The sequence below is a fragment of the Gymnodraco acuticeps genome, unplaced genomic scaffold, assembly GCF_902827175.1.
Source record: "Gymnodraco acuticeps unplaced genomic scaffold, fGymAcu1.1, whole genome shotgun sequence".
NCBI lineage: Eukaryota > Metazoa > Chordata > Actinopteri > Perciformes > Bathydraconidae > Gymnodraco > Gymnodraco acuticeps.
This window is the reverse complement of record NW_022990966.1, coordinates 960217-985341: the sequence shown is the minus strand read 5'-3', so window position 1 is coordinate 985341 and position 25125 is coordinate 960217. Positions and strand designations below refer to the sequence as shown.

General features: G+C 40.9%; 2 protein-coding genes across 4 annotated transcripts in view; both read right to left on the bottom strand.

The window, feature by feature from the left end:
- Positions 1-668: 668 nt before the first annotated feature.
- tmem229b (transmembrane protein 229B) lies at positions 669-19986 on the bottom strand. Of its 2 annotated transcripts, XM_034235462.1 has the most exons (3): positions 19648-19986; positions 11165-11303; positions 669-1997 (listed from the first exon to the last, which is right to left on the bottom strand). In XM_034235462.1, exon 3 carries the CDS (start codon positions 1943-1945, stop codon positions 1400-1402), a length of 546 nt encoding a protein of 181 aa, XP_034091353.1. In that variant the 5' UTR covers positions 1946-1997; positions 11165-11303; positions 19648-19986; the 3' UTR covers positions 669-1399. The 2 variants fall into 2 exon arrangements, with proteins under 2 accessions (XP_034091353.1, XP_034091352.1); XM_034235461.1 differs by lacking the exon at positions 19648-19986 and having other exon boundaries at positions 11165-11440.
- A 780-nt stretch (positions 19987-20766) lies between these two features.
- The window catches only part of mta1 (metastasis associated 1), a 49435-nt gene continuing 45076 nt past the window's right edge, over positions 20767-25125 (bottom strand). The window contains exons 17-18 of one of the 2 annotated variants that reach the window (XM_034235369.1): positions 22803-22950; positions 20767-21903 (exon numbers count right to left, since the gene is read on the bottom strand). In XM_034235369.1, coding sequence (XP_034091260.1) covers positions 22841-22950 — 110 coding nt within the window. In that variant the 3' untranslated portion in view covers positions 20767-21903; positions 22803-22840. Of the gene's footprint in view, positions 21907-22802; positions 22951-25125 lie in introns of both variants that reach the window. The other variant, XM_034235368.1, reaches the window with a different exon arrangement.

Below are 25125 nucleotides of genomic sequence, written 5' to 3'. Positions count from 1 at the left end.
TTGATGGTGAAAACTTGTGAATGTGACATTTGTTCTCAAAACATATTTTTCAAATGGAAAAACTGAAATCGAAAACCCCGAAACATTGTCTTTTGGTGACACTCCAAATGTACTATTGCTACTTTTTCAATGGACAAACTGGACACCCAGACATGAAACGCTTTTCTTTGGTGCTTTATGCTGCTGCCAATGACTCCTAATTATTTGCCCCTGCTATTATGGCAAATGGACTGCATCATTGTAGCGCCTCAAAATATCTCACATTAGCCTTAACACACACCCATTCATACTGCCATGCAGGGTTGTGATTCTGCTCACCGCGAACAGTTTGGGTTTACCTTGCTCGAGGACACTTATAATAACATGCTTTCAAGACAGTAACAACCAGGAACTGATCTGTGGTCAACCGGCTCTACAACCCCGAGCTCCCCACCACCACACACACAACACACACACCACACACACACACACACACACACACACACAACACACACACACACCACACACACACACACACACACACACACACATCACACACACACACCCACACACACACACACACACACACACACACACACACACACACACACACACACACACACACACACACACACACAACACACACACACACACACACACACACACACACACACACACACACACACCCACACACACACCACACACACACACACACACACACACACACACACACACACACACACACACACACACAGCAGACTGTCGTACAGTATGACTGCTGAATGAGCTTTCTAAAAATGTATATTATATTGGAAGACATCTTTTTTCATGCATTTTTTTCCGAGGCATTGTCGATATTCACTAAAACATTCTTCATGACACACGAGGATGGTGGGTTTGTTCTTATAGAGCATTGTGTAGCTACATTACTACAGTACTTTGAATAATACTAAAGGACAATATGTACATTTTAAAAAGAACTTGTTACAGCTGTAGCTACTTTTTATGATGATTTCTATGCAGCAAGCATTCTGCTTTCAGATACAATGATGTGCCCTTGAAAAACAAGTATTGCTCTTGAACTAACTTCCTCCCCGGATGATAACACCAAACAAGTGTTTGTTTTTTATTTAGAGGTTTTTGCAGTCTGTGGGACAGGAGATATTGTAAGTGTGTAATCCGGGTCATTTAAGACCTTGATCTCCCTAAGGTCAACCCCACATGGAAATGTGTGTGTTGGTTATGAGATGCAGCAGCATGGAGTTATTGTGTCTCTGTGGACAGCAGAGAGCACGAGGAGTGATTTCGTTTTCCGTCTGTTCTGACACACCTCTGCACACCAGCCCAGTGTACACAGCTGTGTGTGTCTTCACCCCTCACAGTTAGTGGGTGAGGCGATCAGATTGTGTTAATCCTTCATTCATTCTCCTTTAAAGTGTCCATTAGCATCATTTTCCGTCCCTAAGCTCCTCCTCCCTCCACCTCCACCTGACCAGCCGTCCTCAGGCCCCTCGTGGAACCGCAGCCGCAGCGTTTTGTGGATGACAAAGCGCTCCACGATGAAAGAGGCGCAGAACCAGGGCACCGCGTACTCAGCCGTGATCAGTCCCTTGAAGTTGTAGCGAAACTCGGAGTAGTCCCATGGACAGGCGTTGAACTGTCGCAGCAGCAGCCCCGTGCCAAACTCCCAAATGTACGTCCATAAGGTGTAGATGACGCAGCGCAGCAGCACAGGGCAGCGGCCGCGCAGCTGCAGGTACATCTGCTCCACGATGAGGATGCAGGTGCCGTAGATGAAGAGCGCCCACACGCTGGTCACGCCCGGGAACTTCCAGTTGCAGTTGACCACAAACTCCCAGGCGGCAGTGAACATGACCTCGCAGAAGTAGCCGTGGATGGCGTAAAGGTACCAGCGGGACAGAGCTGTGAGAGGGACGGGAGCCTCGGGGGTCGCCACGGTCACCATCCTTACTGATGCTCTCACACTGATGTTCTATCTGTTATAATGTGTGGCAGGTCTGAGGAGAAAGGAGCAAAAGAGAGGTTGTTAGAAAGGGACACAATATGTCAACTTCATACACTTTCAGGGGAGACATTGAAGGTGAATAGGGTCAGAATTTTAACAAATGGAATCATGAAACTTCCTCAATGTATTATTTACATTAAGACTATTCCTTTTTGAATTACACATTTTCTGAATTGTTCAAATATGCACATTTTGTATTTTCTTCTGGTGAATTTATGAGAAGATGCAAAGTAATTAAAATAAAGGTATAAATGTGTATTTTTTTGTTGTTTCCCACTTGTCTGTTAACATTTGTAAAATTACCCAAAATCTCAAAAGTTTCTTTACATTTTTTGATGCTATTTATGCTTGGTATTTTTCTGTTATACACATCTAAAGCTTTTACATTATGTGCTCTAATAATCTAGTGTCATTTTATCTCACTGATATCAATCTCACTGTCAAAGCAGTATTAAGTTACTGGTAAATCCAAATAAGCATCCTCCGCCTGCTGCTTCACATTAAAGCTTTCCAATGGAAACACAAAGGGGTGACTTTTATTTTGAAGAAGACACGGAAAAGGAAATGCATATAGTCATCTTTGTGATTGCTAACCATGATATGTAATCAAAAAAATGCATCCAAAAACAAGACCACAGCAGTTCAGTTGAGTGTAAAAAGCGGTACATGTCCAACTCCTCAGCTAGTAACAAAATCATTTAACAGTGTCCTGTTGTTGGAAAATTACTTGTGGTGTGCACAGAATGAGATCATCACGGTTGAAATAATGGGGAAAAAGCATATTATTATGCCCGTCTACTCACCCATACCCAAATCCGTGAACACATTACACCCGTCCTCATCAAGCTCCACTGGCTCCCCATCCCCCAGAGAATTCAGTAGAAAATCCTCCTAAGGACATACAAAGCCCTCCATAACCTGGCCCCATCCTACCTGACTGACCTCCTCCGCAGACACACTCCCACTCGCTCCCTCCACTCTGCTGCTGCCGACCTCCTGTCCCTCCCCACCCGGACCAACCTCAAGTCCTGGGGCGGCAGAGCCTTCTTCGTTGCTGCACCCACCCTCTGGAACTCACTACCCCAATCCATCAGAGATTCTTCCTCCCTCACCGCATTCAAAACATCACTCAAAACCCACCTATTCAACACTGCATTCAACCACTGACCACCCCCCCCCCCCTATTTTGTTTATCTCTTTCTGTATTTTTTTTTTCTACTTGTTTTTCTTCTCTGTCAAAGCGTCTTTGAGTTTCTAGAAAAGCGCTATACAAGTCTCTCTCATGTATTATTATTAGACTTCTGTATTAAACACCTCTTTTTGGCACGGTTACTCCATTGGCTTTTCTTTAAAAGTACCTGCCTGAAGAGTGTTTGCCGTAGACTTGACTTGCACAAATCGACAAGGATTGAAATCTTAATGGTGTCTATCCAAAGTTGAATTCAGGACAAGGCAGTAAACCCTTGATTGACGTCACAAAGATGAAATTGGAGCCGGCGAGGCTTCAGAGGACTTCACCTCTAAGGCCTTCGCTCTCCTGATGCTATTTACACACTGTCTGAGGGGGTCTCTTATCTTTATCATCTGACTGCCACATCATGTGCTCTTTTTCCAAATCCCGCAGCTTGACGCACACAGGCTTTGGTGTCAGGTGTCAGGAGGCCCACGCAAGGTTCCTTCTTCCAACTCTATTTATCACGCCGCATGTCTAATAAAAAACACTGGAGGCAAACAGCATCATGCCGAGGAGTTCAAAGACCACATGGTTGAGAGTGTATATCTTCTACTATACAATGCCTCCAGAGGAAACTGTGTCATAATGGCAACCATTATATAATGGATCATAAACGCTCTGCAAAATACAAAGCTCAGAGGTTAGGAGTACAATATTGTGTTTGAAGTACAAAAGCAGATTTTTTTGTTGGATCTTTTGGTCTTCAAAGAACTGCTGGGGCGCAGAGTGGGCCCATGGGGATTAGCACATTTCTCCAAAACAAGGAACAAGGGTTTCATGTGAGGACCTGGGCCACAGCGATGGACCAGCTGACCTCCGTAAACCCTCATACCATCTTTTTACTGCCTGCATGGGAAACGCTCCCTCTCATCTATCAAAGCACACTTAGGTCAAACAGGTTTTCAGAATATTTTGAGCATAATGCTTTATTCATTTAAGAGAACTCGAAGCAGTAAAATAGGTTCAAAATCTAAGATTAGTAGCCAGTTAACGTAAAGCATGCTAGACTTTTCCCTGTGAACCTCACATTAGTATCAATGAAGACCTTTAAAGCCAAGTTATGTGCTTATTGCCTTCTACGTCGATTGAAATGAGTAGAATGATACCTGATAGCTTAGCCTGGCATGTAGACTGTAGCAGCCTAAAAGCACCTCTTAAGATCACAGATTTAGAGGTATGTGTTTTGTATAATTTTAAGTATCTCTGTTAATGTCAGTCTTTTCATCTTTGGTCTACACACGCACTGCACGTATTGACAAAGTGTAGATTTTTAAATGTTCAATAAACATACATCTGTCCTGAAAGTATTGTGTCTTTGTCAGAGACATCCTGATGTAATATGATCAACTCCTTAAGAAGTTTGGCAGCATCTTGACACTGCCTTTGTCATGAAATAGGAAGAGAGCGTGAATGTTTATCGTGGATGATATTCAACAAAAGTCCTCATTCAGACTCAAACTGGCAATGTGTGATTACATGGTCAGCGTCTTAAACCCGAAAACGCCAGCCTTCTCCCACTTGTCCTTTCTGTGTCACACTGAGGCACATCTATCGACCCGTTGCCCCAGTACAGTGGTTCTCAAAGTGTGGGGCACGCCCCCCCTGGGGGGCGCAGAGGCATGCCAGGGGGGGCACGAGAGACCAGGAGGAAAAATTGTTATATAAAAGATTTAAAAAAAAAAAATCATAATTTGAAAAATGATTGATTCGTAAATAATATGATGCAGTCCAGTACTATTACGTCTGGGTCTCTGTGTTTCATTAAAGCTCGGCTCTGTGTGTGTGTGTGTGTGTGTGTGTGTGTGTGTGTGTGTGGAACAAGCCATTTTGTGTGCACGAGAGAGAGAGAGAGAGAGCGCACCGGTACCGGAGATCGTTGTTGTTAGCTTCTGGTGCTAGTGAGCTACGCTAACGGATATAAGGAGTTTTTTCAACAACAAAGTGGAGGAGAGTCCTCTCCTGTCAGACTGAGAGACTCAGTGAGCTAAAGGACTCTCTCAGTGTTATCTCAGTGGGTCTCAAACGTTTTGGTCACCATTAATGTAAACAACTATTTCCGAGGCACACATTTATATGATCATTATAGTTATAAAAAAATAAGAGAATAAATTAAAAACAGCTATGAAATACTATATGACAGTAAAACAAGAATAAAGTTTAAAAGGAGAGTGATTTGTAAAATATCCATAAAGAAAAAGTAAATCTGTTTACAGTTCTGTTTCAAATGGGTGTTGAGAGATGTATCCATAGGTCTCTTCATTTTGCTCTCAAAGTGCACCAGATTAATGCTTTTAACTTCAATATTTAAAAATAAATCTTCCCGAGGGAGCTTGCCCCGGACCCCCCAATGTGAGGTCCACACACCACCTATAAAAATAGCACTTGACCCCTGCTTACACATATGCCGTGAGCTGATTATCGAGCCTTCGTTGTAACAGTTGCGGGAACACTGTGTGTATGCGTGTGGAGAGTGTTGCAGTAGAAAATTCCACTGTAGCGCCCGGTACATTAATGGGAAACCCTAAATGTTTGAGCACCCTCTATGAAACGTCAAGCTACCCCACAGCACCCCCAAAAGAAATCTCTGGCACCGCCACTGAGCCTGACTATTTGTGTTGGGGGGGCCCGACTTTTTTTTTCTCCAAAGGAGGGGCCTGACAGAAAAAGTTTGAGAACCACTGCCCCAGTATGACACATTTCACACACTGGGTGCTGTTTGATTCTGTTGTTGTTGTTGCAGCTGTTTTAGTATATCGCCCAGCACCCCCCAGCTCTTATGTGTTGATTTCAGCCAGCTTCTGCTGCGGCGACCTGCTTAGCCATCGCATTGAATTGAATCCTGCTACGGGACATGGCAGCAGGGGGGCCATCAGAGTGGTGAATGTGGCAGAGCTGCTTTGTTGACCTCACGTTAACCACGGGGGGACACAACAGAGGCAGGGTGCTGTCTGAACTGAGGGGGAGGGAAGAGTTTTGTCTGAGGGAAGACGCCAAATGAGTGTGTGTTTCTTAAATGACACATAAATAGTATGATTCAGATAAAGGGAGTGTAAGAACTAAGGTTGAAAACAAGGCTGTCAGTTAGACAAACACAAGCATAAAGAAAACACACCAATGTGAGTGAGCCAAGGTTGAATTGAAAAACAAACAGAAACAAAGTGGTGCCTCTACTCTGCCGCCAGCCTGCTGACAGCTGTGAACTCTGACTGTGATTAAATCACCCATAACCCATTTCTGACCTCACATGCACCATAATCCCTGTTCATGTACTGTAGCTCTGGCACAGATCCAAGGCCAGTGCAGACTTTAGGAAGGTCACTGTGACGCTGCAGCACGGCGTAGAGAACCAGAAGCATCCAATGTGGTTAAGTGCCAGTGATTTGGCAGACAGATAACTTAACACCAAGAAATCTGCTAATATATTTATTGAATTAGTCATTCTCAAGGATTTGTGCATTCTAGCCTCTAAAAATATGGGAAAGAAAGATTAAAGAAAACACAAGACATCTACAGATGTAAAGTGATTTCCAAGCAGCACTACTAACCTAAAAGCCGCACAGACTGTTAGAGGTGTAGCTTCCTGAGTCAACACAAATTGATCCTGATTGAATTTGCTTTCTTGGATGGGTGATGAGCAATTTATTTAGTGATTGATGAGAAGTGTGTGTAAGGTAAGGGGGAGGGAGGAAGGTTTGGGGGAAGGGGGACTTTTTTCCGAAGCAGCACAAAATAAACGGATGTCGATCAATTCCAACAGACGGATCAATAACCAGAGAAACAGCCACCTGGCTCTAATCTTAAACAGTCTCCTTCACCATTTGAAGCAAATAGAGTTGTTAGTGCCCAAATATCCTCTTACTGGGCAAAACATTTATTACTGTTCACGGTCAATGCAAGGTACAAAAAGCCTGACCTCACATAAAGACGGGACGCAATAACGGTTTAAATATCTGCACATTTACTAAGTCTAAAATCTAAGTTGCAGAAACTTTTTTTCACAATCCGATAAAATGTTTTATGTATCGTCTCGTAGCCGAACCTGCCCATCATCACTGCATCTCAAATATTCCTGCTATCCTGTTTGTATCACGTTAAACTGACTATCTCTGGGCTGACAATTAGACATCATCTTGGACTTTATAATGATAAGACCCCCTCTTGGACTTTCGATAAACTGGAATTTGCCCTTTTCCTTATAATTTGACATTATATATAGACCAAACGATTAATGGGAAAATAATCGGCAGATTATTCAACAATGGAAAAATGGTTAATTGTACATTTTGCTCGAAAAAATATGAAAAATAGCTGTAACATCGTCTTTAAAGGGGGCTATTTTGTCAGATGGTATAATGCCATATTGCAACAACTTCAGTGTTAGGTGATTTATAACAAATATGTGTGATAGACAAAAGGAGTTCATAATAAAAGTACTTATTCCATTTCCGTGCTACTAGCCATTGCAGGGTTTCAAATGAATACACGTCTCCTTCCCCAATCCTAAATCCAGACATAGGGCTGCTCGATTATGGCAAAAATCATAATCTCGATTATTTGGGTCAATAATTGATATCGCGATTATTAAAAACGAGTATCCATTTATTTGAAAACATTTATTGAAAAAAGTTGATTACCCTGAACTTAAAGTATAATTCAATACAAAAAATAAAGATAAAGAAAATAAATTATCGTTTTATTTCGATTATGTTGTTTTCATAATCGTTGCAAGCCAAAATCGTAATTGCGATTAAAGATTAATTGAGCAGCCATATCCAGACATTCACCCAGAGACACATAAAGTATCTGAGAACCAAAGGAGTACAGCTTCTGATCGAGCTGGAGAGACGCCGTGAGGGCTGAGACTAAAAGCCTGCACACAGCACTTCCAACACAAAGCCTCATTCGACTTTACAGGAGGCCTCCCTCTATAGCTGCAAGGTGAGAGCCTGGACAAAACAAGCTGAGTGATGGGTACAGAGAGTGGTAGGATCTGCCCTCTCGAGAGTTCATACCTAAAAGGTTTCACTGACACTTATTCCTCTTTGTCCACTAACATTGTATAAAAGATGTTTTTTCATATTACTTTATGACCTTTAAAAAGATTTAAAAAGGCACGTTGCTAATCCAACATATAGCATCGGGCTGCTAACTTTAATAAGATATCATACTTTATATTAAGTGTTGTTAAAAACAGGCAAACAGATATACTACTATCATACTATACCATCTAAGTATAACATGACAAGAGCTTAACACTGCAAAATGTAAGTATCTTTTTATATTTTCTCTCAGGACAGAGAAATAAAAACCAAAAATAACACAAACATTAATAAAATGTGTCTTTGTTTGCTGGTATATGATAAAGAGGAGGAAAAACTCCTCAAATACAATGACAAATCAAGTTTGGTTTCACAAGGGAACGCAGTCTCATCCAATATCCTCCGGGCTATTATAGGTGCTGGGATGGAGAAGAAAGTGGAATTGGTTCACCTCAAACTAAAGCAGATTTGACTGAACAAAATGTGCTGTGTGTTGAAGTTATTCAATCAAGAGACATGCATTTCTGATGAAGCATCACTTTCTGCTGATGCTGCAATAAAACCTCTCTGTCACTGCTACCTTCACATCACACACACTGAGGGAACAGAGAGATGTTGTCTTATCTTTGGGAGCGGGTGCACAATGAACTCTGATTTTTAATCTATTCTGAGTCATCTAAGCTGCTTTGGGGGGAGGTATTGTGTTGTACCTTTTCTTCTCAGTAATATACCGTCTTTCTGTCTGCCTGTCTGTCAGTTTACAAGCCTATTTATCACCCATTAATACTCACAAAATATCCTTTAAACAGACTGACCTTTACATTTACAAACCTTCTCGGAAAGTCTCTTCTATCTCCCTCACGCTATTTCACTCCCTGACCCACTCATTACAGCTCTTGAGCGCTTTCCAGTTTAATGAAAGACCCCGAGACATGGGAGCTAAGCCCTCTGTCGCTAATAGCACGCGGGTCATGCCTCATACATAGATTAGAAAATCTTGGAGCAGCTACAGAGAAAGCAGGATATTTACTGACATGGCCATCAGTGCAGCGGAGAGTAATGCCTCTAATGGAGGGATGCATGTGATTGTTAATCTGGTATCACACAAAAAAGCTTTATAATCAATGGTTGTCAATGCATAATTTATCATGGAGGCTCTGTGAAGAATTAGGAAAGAAAGATCTTTGCAAAACAAAAAGGTCTGTATAAAGCATAGAGGGGTTTTAACTTTTTAGGTGCAGAAGAAAAATCAAATTGTATCACACACAAAAAAATCCATTTAAACTTTAAAGCCAGACTGATAGTGGATTTTTAAGTCCAATATTTGTATATAAGTAACACGTACATTTGTGTATCAGAGTTAGGTTTATTGTAGGTTTTCATGGAATGTTTTGTTGCATACTATAAACAAAGACATTTTAAGAGGAATTAAGTACAGAAAATATAGGATAGAAATGATGATAAAAAGTGAAAAGAATACAATAAAAGGTATGATAAATATGTAGATTATGAGTTTGGTGTAGGATGTGCAATGTGGGTGATAACATGTAATTTGGTTATGAGAGAACTGTGAACAATATGTACGTAGAATAACTATTTTCCTGTTTAAGTTAAACTTGTCAGTCCTCTTTCAGAAAAAGGTCAGAAAGTTTCCAAACTACATCTGACATAATCAGCATTTCCATATTTCCAAATTGGAATTATCAGTTTATATAACTTTGTGAACACGCAGGACTGTTTTGGTTTAGAAACTCTCCTCTGCTTCGACGATGACCTTTTATGTGTCTTTAACCATGCTGTTCAAAAAGGCATTACCAACATACCTTATAAGGTCTGTTACAAGGAGAAGCAGGAACTGAAAAACCTGCATTAGGACCGATTAGAACAGGCATACTTAATACTACAATAACTCAGACCAAGTGTCCACACAGCTGAGGTGGGCTGAATGTTTTTTTTAAACCAGTGCCTCTGTCATAGGGATCCTTTTGGGATTCTTCGATGTTCACGCTGGTGCTCAGGTTATAAATAGGTCAAACATGTCGATACAGTCAGTGCAAAACTGAGGGGGAAAGGCCTTATATGGAATAAATCAATGAGGGATTTAAAAAAGCCAAACCACAGTCAGATATCGCAAGCATTTTTTTAAGCATTCATAGATGTGACCTAGAAATGAAATCATCATGGGAATGAATTGGCTCTGTAAATAAGACTGCAGAGGGTTGTAATTACGCTAGATGGCCAAAGTCATCATATTTTGTCCCTGGAAACTAGGGGCCACTGCGCATGCTCGGCTGCTGGGACTCCGCTGCAGCATCACGCTCCTTCCAACTGAGCAGTGCGGTACGATTATCCTCTACCAAACATTCAAATCAGCCCTCTGAAATGTGACCAAAGGGGATCTAAAACAGACGTTTCTTAAAAAGAATCACTAACATATACAAACAAAGTAGGCTACACACACACACGGGTTACACTTGTGTCCTCTTTGCTCTTTCTGAGCTTATTTCGACTGTCCCATCCATATTTGAACAGGTGTAAAAGCCCAACTGTGCACAGAAAACACGCCAAATAAAGAGATATGCATCCTGTTTTAAAAAAACTACATGCAGATAACGATAGGCTATTCATTGGCTTAAAATGCGTTTAGTTTAGGTTACAGTTAAAACATGCTTTTAAAGCTGCCAACTTGCAAGCAAACACTCATTAAGGATAACCGACCAGCTATTTCCAATCCAGATATAATAAGAACACATGGTATCACTTTAAAAACTATACAAACATATATTGTTCTCGTGAAAAGCCATGATAACATGTTGGCTTCATGTCGACTTCATGTCGGCTCTGCAGACGGACATGAATCATCCTCAGTGCAGGTTATTTTTTTACCTTTGAGCTGTGCGGTGTCTCCCTCAGAATACACCCGGAGGATCATACACATTCACCGGGGAAGATGGTCCAGGATGTCGCGGTGGCGGTCTGCAGCTCGGCTGGTGCCCCCGGTTCTCCTTCCTTCACCGTGTCTCTGCTGTCCGATGGAAATTGACACATTTTACTTCACTGCAGCAGCAGCACATGCTCAGAAAGGCTCACGCACTTCTTGCATCTTTCGTTAACCCTTTCTATCCCGCAGCTCAGCCTGCAGACTCACTGGAGGTCCCCTCGGTCTGTGTGGATCCACAGGGTGCTGAATAGGCTTAGTTAATATTTAAGCGCATCCTAAATATTAAACACATAGGTTAGTGAAGAATTAATGACTCACCTTAAAACTTTAATTTACCCCACTTATGTAGCCTAGTTGTTAATCCTGGAAGCCCATTTCCTCCAGAAAAAGAAAAAGGTCATTATAATGAGAATGTTTTTTATAATAATCGCTAATCTAAAAAATAATGACTGTCCAAATAATGAAAAGCTTTTCAAAAATAATGAATGTTTGAAGTTTTTTCAAGATTAAATAACTTCAGTATTTTACGACATCAAGTCATTTATTTGAGATAGTAAGTCAATATTTTCAAAAACTTCATTTCATTATGTTGCCACAGAATGTAATTATTTTTGAGAGAGTCATTATTTTGTGGAAAGTTTGTCATTATAATGACTTAAAGGCTATTTTTCTTCTATTTTTTCACTGGTAAATGGGCCAGTTGGAACTTTTGAGAAAAACGATAAATTACCAGTAAATTACACATTATTTTAGCTTACATTTAGCTAGCTTAATTTAGCATAATGACTAGAAGCATAGCATGTTATAGTTTCGTCTAATTTGTACACAAAACAAACAAAAATGTTAGTTTTTTTCAAACAGCAGCTGCTAGCTTCACATGTATATTGATATGAGTGGTATCAAAGTTGAATACTTTTATGATATCAAAAATATATTGGTTCAAATAAGAAAAATCTTTAGATACAAAGATAATTCAAACCTTCACAGCTAGAGACAAATCAAGATAGTGTGGAGTCTATTTTTATATAACATTACAAGAGGGATTCTTATTATTACATATATGCTTATTGTGCTCATGAGATGTTGCTATAACTTTGGAATAAATAGACAAAATCACCAATCCCAAATGTTGATGGGTTGGATAGGAAACGAAGGGAAAAGTCATAGAAGAAAGTTTTAGCTTGCAATATTAATGTAGCAAAAGCCAGGTGCACACTGTAGAGACAATGAGTTATTGAGGCTCTGGCTATACAGTATGGGCTCTGGCCTTGGCTGCGTGTGTGTGCTCAACGTCTATGGGATTAGTTTTGTATCATAAAGATAAAGCAACACGTTTTCAGAATAAAGCAAAACTATGAGTTTAAAAGAAGAAGAAAAAACTGAGTCAAGCAAAATAAAATACATTTAAAAAATAAAACTATAAGTTGAAAACAAATAATTTGTGTAACCATGTAAACTATAAGTATTTTTTCTTTGTTTTAACATAGGTTTTTGCACTCTCATTTTCGCTCCTTCACTTTTTGTTTGAGATTCTGACACAAACCTCCCAGGGACTTTCAGGGGTGCGTCCCCATTGGCTACTCAGTTTTTGAGTGAAAGCCCAGTCCTCCAGCGATTGTGCAGGCAGCTGCGGTGCGGTAGCTGAGCGTGGATAGAACACCCCCAGAAGAACCAGCATTTCAATTATTAAATGTTAATACTTCAAGTGAAAATATATGTAAGTATTGATCATTTATGTTGTTTGTGCTGTACTATACGGTCGGTTTCTTTATTGGGTTAAGTGAGAAGGAAAGCTGTGCTATGAAAGTTAGCTTTTGCTACCTTTAGATCCATAACAATGAAAGCTAAGTAGTCTAACAGTTAGCTACATAGCTAGCAATGAGTGAGCGTTCAGACACCGGCGCAGAAAGACCAGCTTCATCCACGCATTGTTGTTATCACTTGCTCAGTGTCATTTCAGTTGACCGAATGTCTTTACATTTAATAGATTGTATTATTATCCAGCTTTTTGTTTTATGTCCTTTTATTTAAAAACATTCTTTGAGACTTCTTCTTGGTTCAAATTTCAATAAATGTAATTTGTATAATCACTTTTGTCTTTATTCTACATGAAAATGTTAGAGATTCCATTCAAATCTGTTGATTATTCAGATCTTCCTCAGGAATAGTATGTCGAATTTTGAATGCTAAATGTATATCATTTTCTCATAGGATATAGAATGAGACAACACAGTTTGTATCCATTGTGTATGAATGCTTCAGCTCTTCAGACCCACATAGTAAGATGTGAGCATGTTCCTAATTGTGTATGCAACCTAAGTCTGGTCTGTTTAATAAAGCAAATCTGCCACTTTTATATTGTAGAATTTGTTAAATTAAAGCAGTCTTTAATTGTTTGTCCTATCCATCCATCCATCTTCTCCCGCTTATCTGTGGTCGGGTCGCGGGGGTAGCAGTTCCAGCAGAGAGCCCCAAACTTTCTTTTCCCTGGCCACATCAACCAGCTCTGACTGGGGGATCCCAAGGCGCTCCCAGGCCAGCGAAGAGATAATCCCTCCACCTGGTCCTAGGTCTACCCCTTGGTCTCTTCCCAGCTGGACGTGCCTGGAACACCTCCCTAGGGTGGCGCCCAGGTGGCATCCTTACTAGGTGCCCGAACCACCTCAACTGGCTCCTTTCGACGCGAAGGAGGAGCGGTTGAACTCTGAGTCCCTCCCGGATGACTGAACTTCTCACCTCATCCCTAAGGGAGACACCAGCCACCCTGCGGAGAAAACCCATCTCGGCCGCTTGTATCCGCGATCTCGTTCTTTCGGTCATGACCCATCCTTCATGACCATAGGTGAGGGTAGGAACGAAAATGGCCCGGTAGACAGAGAGCTTTGCCTTCTGGCTCAGCTCTCCTTTCGTCACAACGCTGCTCCGATTCTCCAGCCCATCTCACGCTCCATTGTTCCCTCACTCGAGAACAAGACCCCGAGATACTTGAACTCCTTCACTTGGGGTAAGGACTCATTCCCTACTTGGAGTCGACAGTCCATCGGTTTCGAACCGATCCAGTGAGTGCTGAAGGTCGCAGACCGATGAAGCCATGAAACCACATCATCTGCAAAAAGCAGTGGTGCAATCCTTAGTCCACCGAACTGCAGACCCCCTCCCCCACGACTACGCCTCGAAATCCGATCCATGTATATTACAAACAGGATTGGTGACAAAGCGAAAGCGCAGCCCTGGCGGAGGCCAACCCTCACCGGAAATGGGTCCGACTTACTGCTGAGGACCCGGACACAGCTCTCGCTTTGGGAGTACAGAGATTGGATGGCCCTGAGTAGAGACCCCCTCACCCCATACTCCTGCAGCACCTCCCACAGTAACTCGGTCATACGCCTTCTCCAAGTCTACAAAACACATGTAGACCGGATAAGCGTACTCCCAGGCCCCCTCCAGGATCCTTGCGAGATTAAAAAGCTGATCCGTCGTCTTAAACATAGCAATATATGCCTTTGAAATGTCTTTGAAAAAATAACAGTATGCAGTTTATATTGTGTATCACCTTTAGCTTGAAAATACATAGATGTGTTTTTTTAATCTATAAAATAAATAGACAGACAGACACTTTATCAATCCCAAATTGGGAAATTATTTAACAGCAGCAGTGTGTTCAGGTATTAAAATATTTAAAGTTGGAATAAAGTATAAACTACACAACACAAGTGTAATGCACAGCAATCCATAAGATAAGTCCGATATGTTCATGAAACTCCCCAGGAGACACCAACACTATACCTCATTCACACCAACGCAACTCCGGTTCAAGCTCCGTACTAGAGCTTTTCAGGTTCAGAACCGGTTCTTCGGTTTAGCTCCGGCTCTTTTCACATTGCCCAGAGTCCGACTGGTGCTGCGTCATTGCGTCATCGTTTGGGTCATGACGTAACCAAACCGGGCGGAAACCCCTCACAGCTCACACCGACAACAACAACAACAATGGCCGATTGTGCTCTAGCTTCCTCTGTACCTCTTCGGAAGACCATATTCCCAGTAGGTAGCTGGTCTCTTCAGTGGACCACTGCTGCTTGTTAAGTTTCTCCATCGTTGTGTACAAACTGGATAAAACGGCGGCTTTTTGTTGTTGTTCAGGAGTTGATCCCGCCCCTGCCCCTGCCCCCGCCTCGACGTAAGCGTGACGTGCGGTGCTTTTGCTCTAGCCGGACAATTATTTGGTGCTTGAAACGAACCGTATTCCGGAGCTAAGAGGCTGCTCCGCTGCGGTGTGAACAGGAAAACCCGGTGCTTTTCAAGCTCCAGCTCCGAACCGGCCCTGAAACACGTTGGTGTGAATGAGGTATAACGTGGCCGAGTGGACTCCGGAGTTTGCTGGATGAGTTGCACTGTATGATCTGTGGTGTAGTGGGCTGTCACTCAAAAACGGAGTAGCCAATGAGGACACACCCCTGAAAGTCCCGCTCACCTGGGATGTTTGTGTCAAAATCGAAAACAAAAAATGAGGGAGCACAAACAAGAAGAGCTGCAGCGAGAGCAAAAGAAGAAACAAGAACTGCAAACAAAAACCTATGTTAAAACAAAGAAAAAAGACTTATAGTTTACATGATTACACAAATGATTTGTTAGCAACTTATATTTTTATTTTTGAAATGTATTTTATTTTGCTTGACTCAGTTTTTTTTTAATCATAAATGTATGGGCAGAGCCCTGTGTAAAGTATTGACCCACGAGGTTCGGGGCTCTTTACGGAAATAGTGGTAACAGATAACAGCTTTGCTGCCTGTGATTTATATGACGTGACGAGTCCTTGGCCAAGTGAATATATATATTTGGCTCTCTTATAATAAATAGTTAAACTTAGAAGTTCTTTGTCTTTCCTGGAATAAAAGAACACGGCAATAGTAGGCTATAGTGAAATGGCCACAGCTAGCTTTGGCTTAAAAAACATTAACTGACTTTTTTCTATTCAAGTTGTATCTTGTGATTAAACATGTCAATGATAATGAACTCACATATTGACAAATAAGTATTGAATAAGGTAGTAGCAAAATCCTGTCTCAGCGAAATCATCAAACTGAAAGCTAGCCTAGCCCTAGCCTAGCATCAGCTGTTGCCATGCAGAATTCAAAATGTAGTTAAGCTAGTTTTATGTTATCATGTCATAAAATGGTTTAATATATTGGTTTTATGTAATTAATAGCTATTTATAAAAGGAGATATAGAAAATATACAATTACAATACAAAAAATATCAGCATCCAATTTTCCTATTCCCTTTACATCATTTTGAAAATACCTTGTTTCCTGACACTTTCAGACCTTTTTTAGTAATTGGTTTAACCTCACTGGGCTTCCAGTGGGATAAATATTTTAGGACTTTGAAGAACAGGTGTGATCCTTCACACATATCCAGTGACACAAGAAGTGACACCTGAGCAAATAGTGAACTCTTTTGATGACCGTTTTAAAGAAATCAAGGACTGGTGTTTAAGTTCAGCAGCCAGAAACCTCTAAATCAGGGGTGGGGAACCTCCGGCCTCCGGGCCGTATACGTCCCGCGAGACAATTTGGTACGGCCCTCGAGGTAATTTATAAACACACGCAAAAAAGAAAAAAATGTAAGAAATCTAGACCGCAAAAAACGACTACGCCTCGAAATCCGATCCATGTATATTACAAACAGAATTGGTGACAAAGCGAAAGCGCAGCCCTGGCGGAGGCCAACCCTCACCGGAAATGGGTCCGACTTACTGCTGAGGACCCGGACACAGCTCTCGCTTTGGGAGTACAGAGATTGGATGGCCCTGAGTAGAGACCCCCTCACCCCATACTCCTGCAGCACCTCCCACAGTAACTCGGTCATACGCCTTCTCCAAGTCTACAAAACACATGTAGACCGGATAAGCGTACTCCCAGGCCCCCTCCAGGATCCTTGCGAGAGTAAAAAGCTGATCCGTCGTCTTAAATATGTCTTTGAAAAAATAACAGTATGCAGTTTATATTGTGTATCACCTTTAGCTTGAAAATACATAGATGTGTTTTTTTTATCTATAAAATAAATAGACAGACAGACACTTTATCAATCCCAAATTGGGAAATTATTTAACAGCAGCAGTGTGTTCAGGTATTAAAATATTTAAAGTTGGAATAAAGTATAAACTACACAACACAAGTGTAATGCACAGCAATCCATAAGATAAGTCCGATATGTTCATGAAACTCCCCAGGAGACACCAACACTATACCTCATTCACTCCAACGCAACTCCGGTTCAAGCTCCGTGCTAGAGCTTTTCAGGTTCAGAACCGGTTCTTCGGTTTAGCTCCGGCTCTTTTCACACTGCCCAGAGTCCGACTGGTGCTGCGTCATTGCGTCATCGTTTGGGTCATGACGTAACCAAACCGGGCGGAAACCCCTCACAGCTCACACCGACAACAACAACAACAATGGCCGATTGTGCTCTAGCTTCCTCTGTACCTCTTCGGAAGACCATATTCCCAGTAGGTAGCTGGTCTCTTCAGTGGACCACTGCTGCTTGTTAAGTTTCTCCATCGTTGTGTACAAACTGGATAAAACGCCGGCTTTTTGTTGTTGTTCAGGAGTTGATCCCGCCCCTGCCCCCGCCTCGACGTAAGCGTGACGTGCGGTGCTTTTGCTCTAGCCAGACAATTATTTGGTGCTTGAAACGAACCGTATTCCGGAGCTAAGAGGCTGCTCCGCTGCGGTGTGAACAGGAAAACCCGGTGCTTTTCAAGCTCCAGCTCCGAACCGGCCCTGAAACACGTTGGTGTGAATGAGGTATAACGTGGCCGAGTGGACTCCGGAGTTTGCTGGATGAGTTGCACTGTATGATCTGTGGTGTAGTGGGCTGTCACTCAAAAACGGAGTAGCCAATGAGGACACACCCCTGAAAGTCCCGCTCACCTGGGATCTAAGAAATCTAGACCGCAAAAAAATTAAACAAGCGAGTGCCTGTTTTTCCTGGCCAAGGTCAGGGTCCTTGAACACAACACGAGCCTAACGTGTCATATGTCTCGACTGACAGGGATGCAGTTCTGACGGAGAGCACCAGAACGCCACTCCAGCACTTCAGAAATTGCAGTACCGATAAGGAGCCGTACACATGCCGCAGTTTCTGCGTGTCTGTGTCTTTAGTTGAAAGCCCAGTGGCGATCTGTTCATCTGTCATACAGATCATACATTCAATAACTTTGTTGTTATTAGCATCTGGTTAGCTAGCTATGCTAACGAATATAAGACGCTTTTTCTACAACCAGTGAGGTAAAGGCACATCTTTATATGATCATTATAGTTATAAAAGAGAATAAAGTATAGGTTTAACAGGTATAAAATACTATATGACAGTAAAAAAAGTTGTTATAAATAAACAAGAATACAGTTTGAAAAGGGAGTGATTTGTCAAATATTCATAAAGAAAAATAAATCTGCTTCCAGTTCACATGGATAGGAAACTAAATACATTTGCACACATCTTGTGTCCATATCTTTCTGTTTTGGTGGTCACGCCACACCGTGCACGTGCATGCATACGCGAGTCATGGTATCTGGATTAAAAGGTTGCTTTTTCTTTGCACAGAATGAAATGAATGGGCTGTGATTTTAGTTCTTTTAAGCAGAGGTCAATAATTTGTACGGCCCTCTGAGGATATTGTAAAAATCGAAATGGCCCTTGAGAGGAAAAAGGTTCCCCACCCCTGCTCCAAATCATTATCAGTGATACTGTATCACTATACATTTACTCTCAAAACACACTTTCATCAAATTAAAGTAATCATATGGTGTGTTTCTGCTGGAATAAGTTACAAACAAGGGCTTATAGAATGTGATGATTATTAAAAGTGGCTGAAAACTATTTAGCATTCCTGTTTATTAATTATTGAGCAGTGGATTTTTAGACACTGCTGTTTTCTCTTATATATTTCTGCTAAAAGGGTGTACATGTCCAATGAATGAGTAATATTAATCTGAATATGCTAAGTATCATAAGTTGTGGGAAAGATTGTGCAGTAAAAAGTATTGTATTTACCAAATAGATGTACTGGAGTAGAAGCATTAAGTCAATCAAAATTGTACTTTAAACATTACTCAATGTTACTCCATAATGGATTTAAGGTAGAAATCGCCGTGCCCTTCCTGATCATGTATGCAGTAGTCAAAAGTACATTGGATAAAATAATAAACCTGATGAAATATGATAATGCTAGAGGATGTAACTGAAATATCGAACCTGATAACACCATTTGTTCTTTCTTGTTTAAGTGGTCTTCAAAAGGAAGTTGTCCCTTTCAACAGGACATGAGTAGTTGTTTAGAGATTTGAAGAGCATTGTAATAACGTTATGCTCACTAGGCAGATATGATTTTCGATCGGCCGTTAATGGTGGATACTAAAGATGAACTTACATTTTCCAGAGAGCCTCGTAAAGACCGGAGGGGTGCTCGCTCAGAATCATTACGTTAGCAATCAGCATCGACCTACAGATGAGTGGACTGAAAGAGAAAATAACAGCAGAGGGCGTTCAAGTGCGAGCAGATACTATAAATATTGAGTTTTTTCGAGCACTAACAATCTTAGGCAGAGATTGAAGCTAAAAGCCAGTCTGGATGAGAACATATTAGAGACATGCCGATTCTTTACATACAATCTGACAGTTGGAGAGAATTTCGAAAGGAAAACTGAGAGAAACCAACAATATTTTATGTGCAGGATTGATTTGATATATTGATTTAAGGATGTCAAGGATCTATTTGACCTTGATTCCTGACATGCCTGACTATGGTTGATCCTTCAATTCCATATTTCACGTAAGGGTATTTCCCAGGGTGTTAGCAGAGGTTATACGAGGGACAAAGAGTCATTTTGAGTAACTACATTACATTACATGTCACTTATTAGACACTTATCCGAAGCGACTTACATACTCAATACTGTGGGCAATCCCCACAGGAACAATTTGGGGTGAAGTGTCTTCCCCAGGGACACAACTACATGCTGACTGCAGTGGGGTTTGAACCTGTGACCCCCTGATCCGAACATCAACGCACAACCCACTGCACCACACACCTCCCTAAAAGGTACAGTGTACACCTGTCATGGTCCTGGAGTAAAACACCTGCATGTGTGAAGTTGGTTATTAGTGTAAACCACCCTAAATTGGTGATTGAGGTATAGACTTAATTTAGTGTTCTCAATTATGTGTACACTGAATTGTAATCCAGTTGTTATTCTTAATAACTAGCCAGATACACTTTTACAAAACGTTACACCTTAGGTTTCAATTTCAAATGTTTGAATGGTGCAGACCAATCTAAAAGACTCTGATATCAAAGAGTGTGAAAAGAAAAGTTAATTCAAAAGAAGCATAACTTTGATATAACTGAGCAGAGCACAATATTTGTTTTAGAGTTTACACATTATGTTTTTCAGATGGCTAGTTTAAGCAAAGTTCATCTTTACAAATGTTTTAGGGAAAATGCATTTAAAAACCTTACATTTCTTCAAATCACTTTTTAAAACCAATCTTTCTAAGAAAATCCTTTTATTGACGTCACCAGTTTGTTTGACCCTTCAGTTTAAAGATATGTATCTGTCACCTCTGATGGTTTGGTATTTTAATCTATTATATTTCAATCAATGTGATGCGTTTTATTTACATTTTACAGATAAAGAAATGTGTAGGTTTGTTATCATATTGCAATGTCAAGAATGAACGGTCCATATCTAAATAACAAAGATGGATACAACAAAAATAACTTGTCAGCAGATGTTTGGATCTTTGTATTTTCTGATAACGACCTATGGTTGATGTTTATATCAAGACAAGCTACTTATAAACATAAAAATAAACACATTGACAAAATGACTGGACATGAAAGCAGAACACATTCTTGGCTTTTGGTTGTTTTTGAAGATTTCTTACAAAACATGGCTGTATTTTCGCATTTAATCTTGTTCCTAATACTGATCATTTTTCAGATTCAAACATATAAAGCAATTTGCAATGCACTTTGCATATACCCTGTTTGCATACGTGTGTGAGTAAGAAAACACTTTTCACCTCTGTGCACAGACACCAAAAGAAGAGGGAAAATCAATTATCTTTTTTAATTACATTATCTAAGCATAGATGCATTACTTGTGAAAAAGGTAGAAAAAACAGCAAGTCTTTCTCAATAAGTTAAACCTCTCTGGCCGAAGAGCGGGGCCGGCTCACAAAACTGAAGATTTCCCGTAAAGCATTCAAATTTGTTGAAACAAAAGACAAGGAGTTAACTGGCTGAAGTTAAAAGTAGGCCTCCTTGTTGAATTTAACTTGTTAAGAAACCAAGACAAACATAGAAGATGCGAGTGGCTTATGTTACAGTCCTTCCACCCTTTTCCACAGGGCTCTGCAAGCACATTTTCCTGAAACTTCACAAGTTCCATCGTTTGATCGACAAACAATAAGCAGAGTTATAGTTGGTAAAAAAAAAAATTATAATAACAATAACAATAATTACAATAACAGTAATAACGAGAATTGTAAGTAATAAACACAGTCCTGTACAGTCAGGCTCATCTTGTGAATGACCGCAGCCAAACGTCTGATGTTTACGTCGGTCTCCAGCAGAGCGACGCTGCCCTCTGCCTCGCTGCGATTAGAGGAAACGCCTCACCCTCTGCTGCGGAAACACACAGAGAGACGTGGTTAGGAGCGGTGTTCTTGGTGTAACCGTTTTAGTTTACTCGGGTACTAGGGATGGGAATGATTAATCGAATATTCAAAATGATTCAGGTATTCGAATATGAATTAAATGTATACGACAGTGCCATTTTAAATATCTTAAGAACAATATCAACAAAACACGTGTAATGCTCCCAGGGGTTATATAAAATCCCAACTCAACCCCTGAACTTTACACTAACGGAGAGTCCTACACAACAAACAACATTTATTTATCATTAAAACTCTCTTTATTTTTATTATTATTATAGAATATGTGAAATTTCAGTTAACCGTTTTTTTGGGGGTCGAATATTAAAATATACATTTGCTTTCAAATTCCCATCCCTATCGGGTACTGTGTGTATGTTTTCCTTTTGCACAGTTTTGTTAATTAAAATGTCCAGGTAATACAAGTTTAAATACCCAATCCTAGACATGTTGATGTTCATAGGTAAATAAGTCTATATTTGGAGATTTTGACAAAAAAATAATAGAAAATAAACCTTAAAAAAATATACAAATTCAACTAAAGAGATTAAAAAATCTGAAATTTAAATAACCAATTAGAAATTAAACAAAAAAAGTCAAAATAGCGATATTCAAAATCTATATAAATATGTACATAAAAAAAACAAGTTACAAAATAAATTTAAAAAAGGAAAGAAACGTAAAAATATAAATAATAATTGACAAAAAAATGTTACGCTACAAAAATGATAAATCTACTATACTAATACTAAATGTTATTAACTTAACACTTATTAAAATGTTGATTTAGCAATGTGTGAACGGTATGAATGAAGTTTCAAAGCCTAGAGCTACGGCCCAACACAGAGGTAAACGAACCCTCACCTCACTGGGTTCGAGCAGACGTCGTTCCCTCAGAGCTCTCAGTCCAGCTCGTGCACCTCGTCCTGCAGGGAGACGGAGGGCCGCGGACCCTCGCTCAGACGCTTGGCCATGATGTCCCACTGTGGAGTCAGCATTTTGGATTTAGAGCCTGCAGAGGATGAAGAGAGAAGAAGAAGAGATGTTGGTCACACACAGGAGAACCTCTTCTGCCCCCTGCTGGCTCCATAGAGTAGTGATGTCTCATGAATAAACCTTCCTATTCATGTCCGTTGTTGCTGTATTCTTTAAACTACATTAACCTTAGTTTTAAAATAACCCCTAAAAAGCCATTTATAACAGAAACAGTTAAAACACTCCTTTTCATTTGTTTTGTGAACAGAAACAACAGCAGCCTGTTTTGAGTAAATACCACTTCACAATAGTCATTCAGAAAAATATGTTGTTGACAATCTGAAAATCACAAAAGCTAGTTCATAATTTCGCACTTCACTTACAAAGCATGTCTGCAAACAAACATTGTAAACTTGTTTACCCCATGTGCTTTGGTCTGAAATGGCGGCCAATGAAAACAGCTTCATAAAATGCTGACATTGATCCAAAACAAAGGACAGCAGGTGAGAGCAGGCTATTTTTACATTTCTGCCAGAACAAAAAGATCAGACCACGCAACTCGTCCTCAGAAACCTTCATTGGTTAGCTGTACAACATTAAATCCTCCTTTTGGTTAAAAACACCTTTTGTTCTGGCTCCACTGCACGGACTCGCTGTCACTTAACAACCCCAGCATTTACGGCCCGTCCACACGGCGGCGTGCGTTGACGCTTGCCGGCGGGCGTGTCTGACACTCGACCAACAACCAATCACATGAATCTCCCGCCCCTGACACACAAGCACGCGGTTTGATTGGCTAGAGCTTGTACTGGCATATGATTCGATTGGCTGACGCCTCCATCGAGGCGTCAAAAGTTGAACATTGCTCAACTTTTGAAGCGAGCAACGCCAGCAACGCTCCACGTCGCTTCCCAAAATGCAGTTCGGCTAAAAGTGACGTCACCCCATTCAAAGTGAATGGGCAGAAGCGTTGGAAGCTTCAACGCACGCCGCTGTGTGGACGGGCCGTTACTCGTTTTCACAACAAGGTCAAGTGAAGTTATTAGGGAACATAGAACATGATTTTTTTTGACTTTTCAACCACCGACTAGGAACTCACTCCGTCATTGAGTCCATTTCCTATCAAATGTAAAACTTCTATCAAATGAGGAACTATTCTACGTTTCAGCCTCAGTCCATTAGAGTAAATAAGATCAACTTGAGGTCTATGGAAACAAACTAAAACAATGCTCACTTATAATCACTGATAACAGGAAACATGATGGAGGCCTTCTGTCAATTCAAACCTGACATAATTATGACTGAGTGAGTCAATTGGTGGTGAAAAATATGAATGAATAAAAACGAATTGCTCATACTTGATCCCGGCTGCTTCCCCCCCTAATCCCCGCCCCCCCGGCCTGGGCCTGAGGACGGCTCACAGACCGGTGAAGAAGCTCCTCTCCCTCAGGACACACTTCCTCCTCCTCTCTGTTACCATGACAACACAGACTGTAGCCTCCAGCCAAAGCAGCGAGGAGGATGATCCTCTTCCTTCCTCTTCGTCTCTCTCCCTCTTCTTCTCTCTCTAGCAGACTCTCCCTCTCTTGATCTCTCAGTCTGTCTCTTCCCCTCTCTCTTTTCACGGGGGAGAGGGGAAAGTGGGACACAACCCAGACAAATTAAAACCACAGCACTAACTCTGGAGCCGGCGGCGGTGGATCTCCACAGAGTAGACATGAAGCCCAGACATGCCTTTACGCTCATCTATATATTCAAATAATCATGCTTTTGGGAAAGGTATCAAAAGCTTCAATTTATGTGTATTTAATAAATGTTTAATTTGTATGACAGCAGTTAATAATAATACTTTATATGAAGCTTTGTCATGAAAGAATATGTTAAATTGAGTTTTAAAACGGTTTCCCTCTGCCTTGTTTCCGGTCCAGATCCAAGTACTTTCCTTCCTAAATTAAAACATTGTTCTGCTTCCAGGTAGTAATATTCCAGGTCACAAGTATAATCATATTTGAGGGTGAAAATACATTTCTTATAAAGGATATTACGCAAAATGTGATGTTATATATTGAGTGGAAGATAAAGTCAAGACTTTAACGACCAAAAGAGCTCTACTACAGTACCATGGTGTGCAAAATCAGGGCCGCCCCTGGCCGACTTGTGGCCCCACGCAAAGTTATGTGATGTGACATGTGCTAGTGGAGCACGCGCCGGA